Here is a 969-nt window from a genome sequence, read left to right on the forward strand (position 1 = left end):
TATATATATATATATAGGTAGATTATAGGTAGGTTGGTTGGTTGGTACGTAGATGGGTGGGTGGGATAGATATATAGATAGATAAATAGATAGATTGATAGATTGATAATTGATAGATAGATAACTAGATCGATAATAGATGTATACTTGACCATAAATTAACAAAATATCGAAGGCGATACGAAAGCCTCGCAGCTCATTATGCGATGCATTGTATGTTCTCTACAGGTCAATACCCGAAACGGTCTTAAAAGTTTGAACACAGGTCTCACCACAGCCCTGAATTTCGGGGCATCGGTACCCGAGGCGGTGATGATTTTGACCGTGGGCCACGAGATTGGTCACAATTTTGGGTCCGAACACGATCCGGAAGGAGCTTGTTCGCCCGGAGGCTTAGAGGGTGACTACATTATGGATGCTCATGCGGGTGACGGAGGCTTGCCCAACAATGACAAGTTCTCACCGTGTAGTCTAGAGTCTATGGTGGCGGTGATGGACGCTAAGGCCGAGTGCTTTGTACCGTATCCAGAGGTATATATATATATATATATATATATTTATATGTGTGGGTGTGTGGGTTGAGTCATTGGGTCATTGGTTAGTGGTTCAATCAGGAATCGTCAGGAATGGAATGTATCTGCTACGTATAGTGTAGTGGGTTTCACCATGGTGCCTTATCACAGTATGGACACTGTTTGGTGGATAACACATTTACATATTCGGTCGAGATGGTGTTGACTTGTCGACGCTGGTTAGTGCATGGCAATGGCTAGTCGCAGCATCAGTTATCTAGACAGACGCATATCTACAGGATGAAATTGCTATTACACTGCTCGTGTATGTCAGGCGTGCGACACTTTCATCCTGTTATATATATATATATATATATATATATATATATATATATATATATATATATATATATATATATATATATATATATATATTTATATATATATATATATATAT

The 969-nt window shown here is 39.0% G+C and overlaps 1 protein-coding gene across 1 annotated transcript; it reads left to right on the plus strand.

The window, feature by feature from the left end:
* Positions 1–201: 201 nt before the first annotated feature.
* Positions 202–531, plus strand: SARC_17276 (hypothetical protein; the record flags this gene model as incomplete). Its single annotated transcript, XM_014288629.1, has 1 exon — positions 202–531. A coding segment is annotated over one exon (330 nt), but the record flags the coding sequence as incomplete, so codon positions are not given.
* Positions 532–969: the final 438 nt, after the last annotated feature.

Source organism: Sphaeroforma arctica (assembly GCF_001186125.1).
Source record: "Sphaeroforma arctica JP610 unplaced genomic scaffold supercont1.10228, whole genome shotgun sequence".
Lineage (NCBI taxonomy): Eukaryota > Ichthyosporea > Ichthyophonida > Sphaeroforma > Sphaeroforma arctica.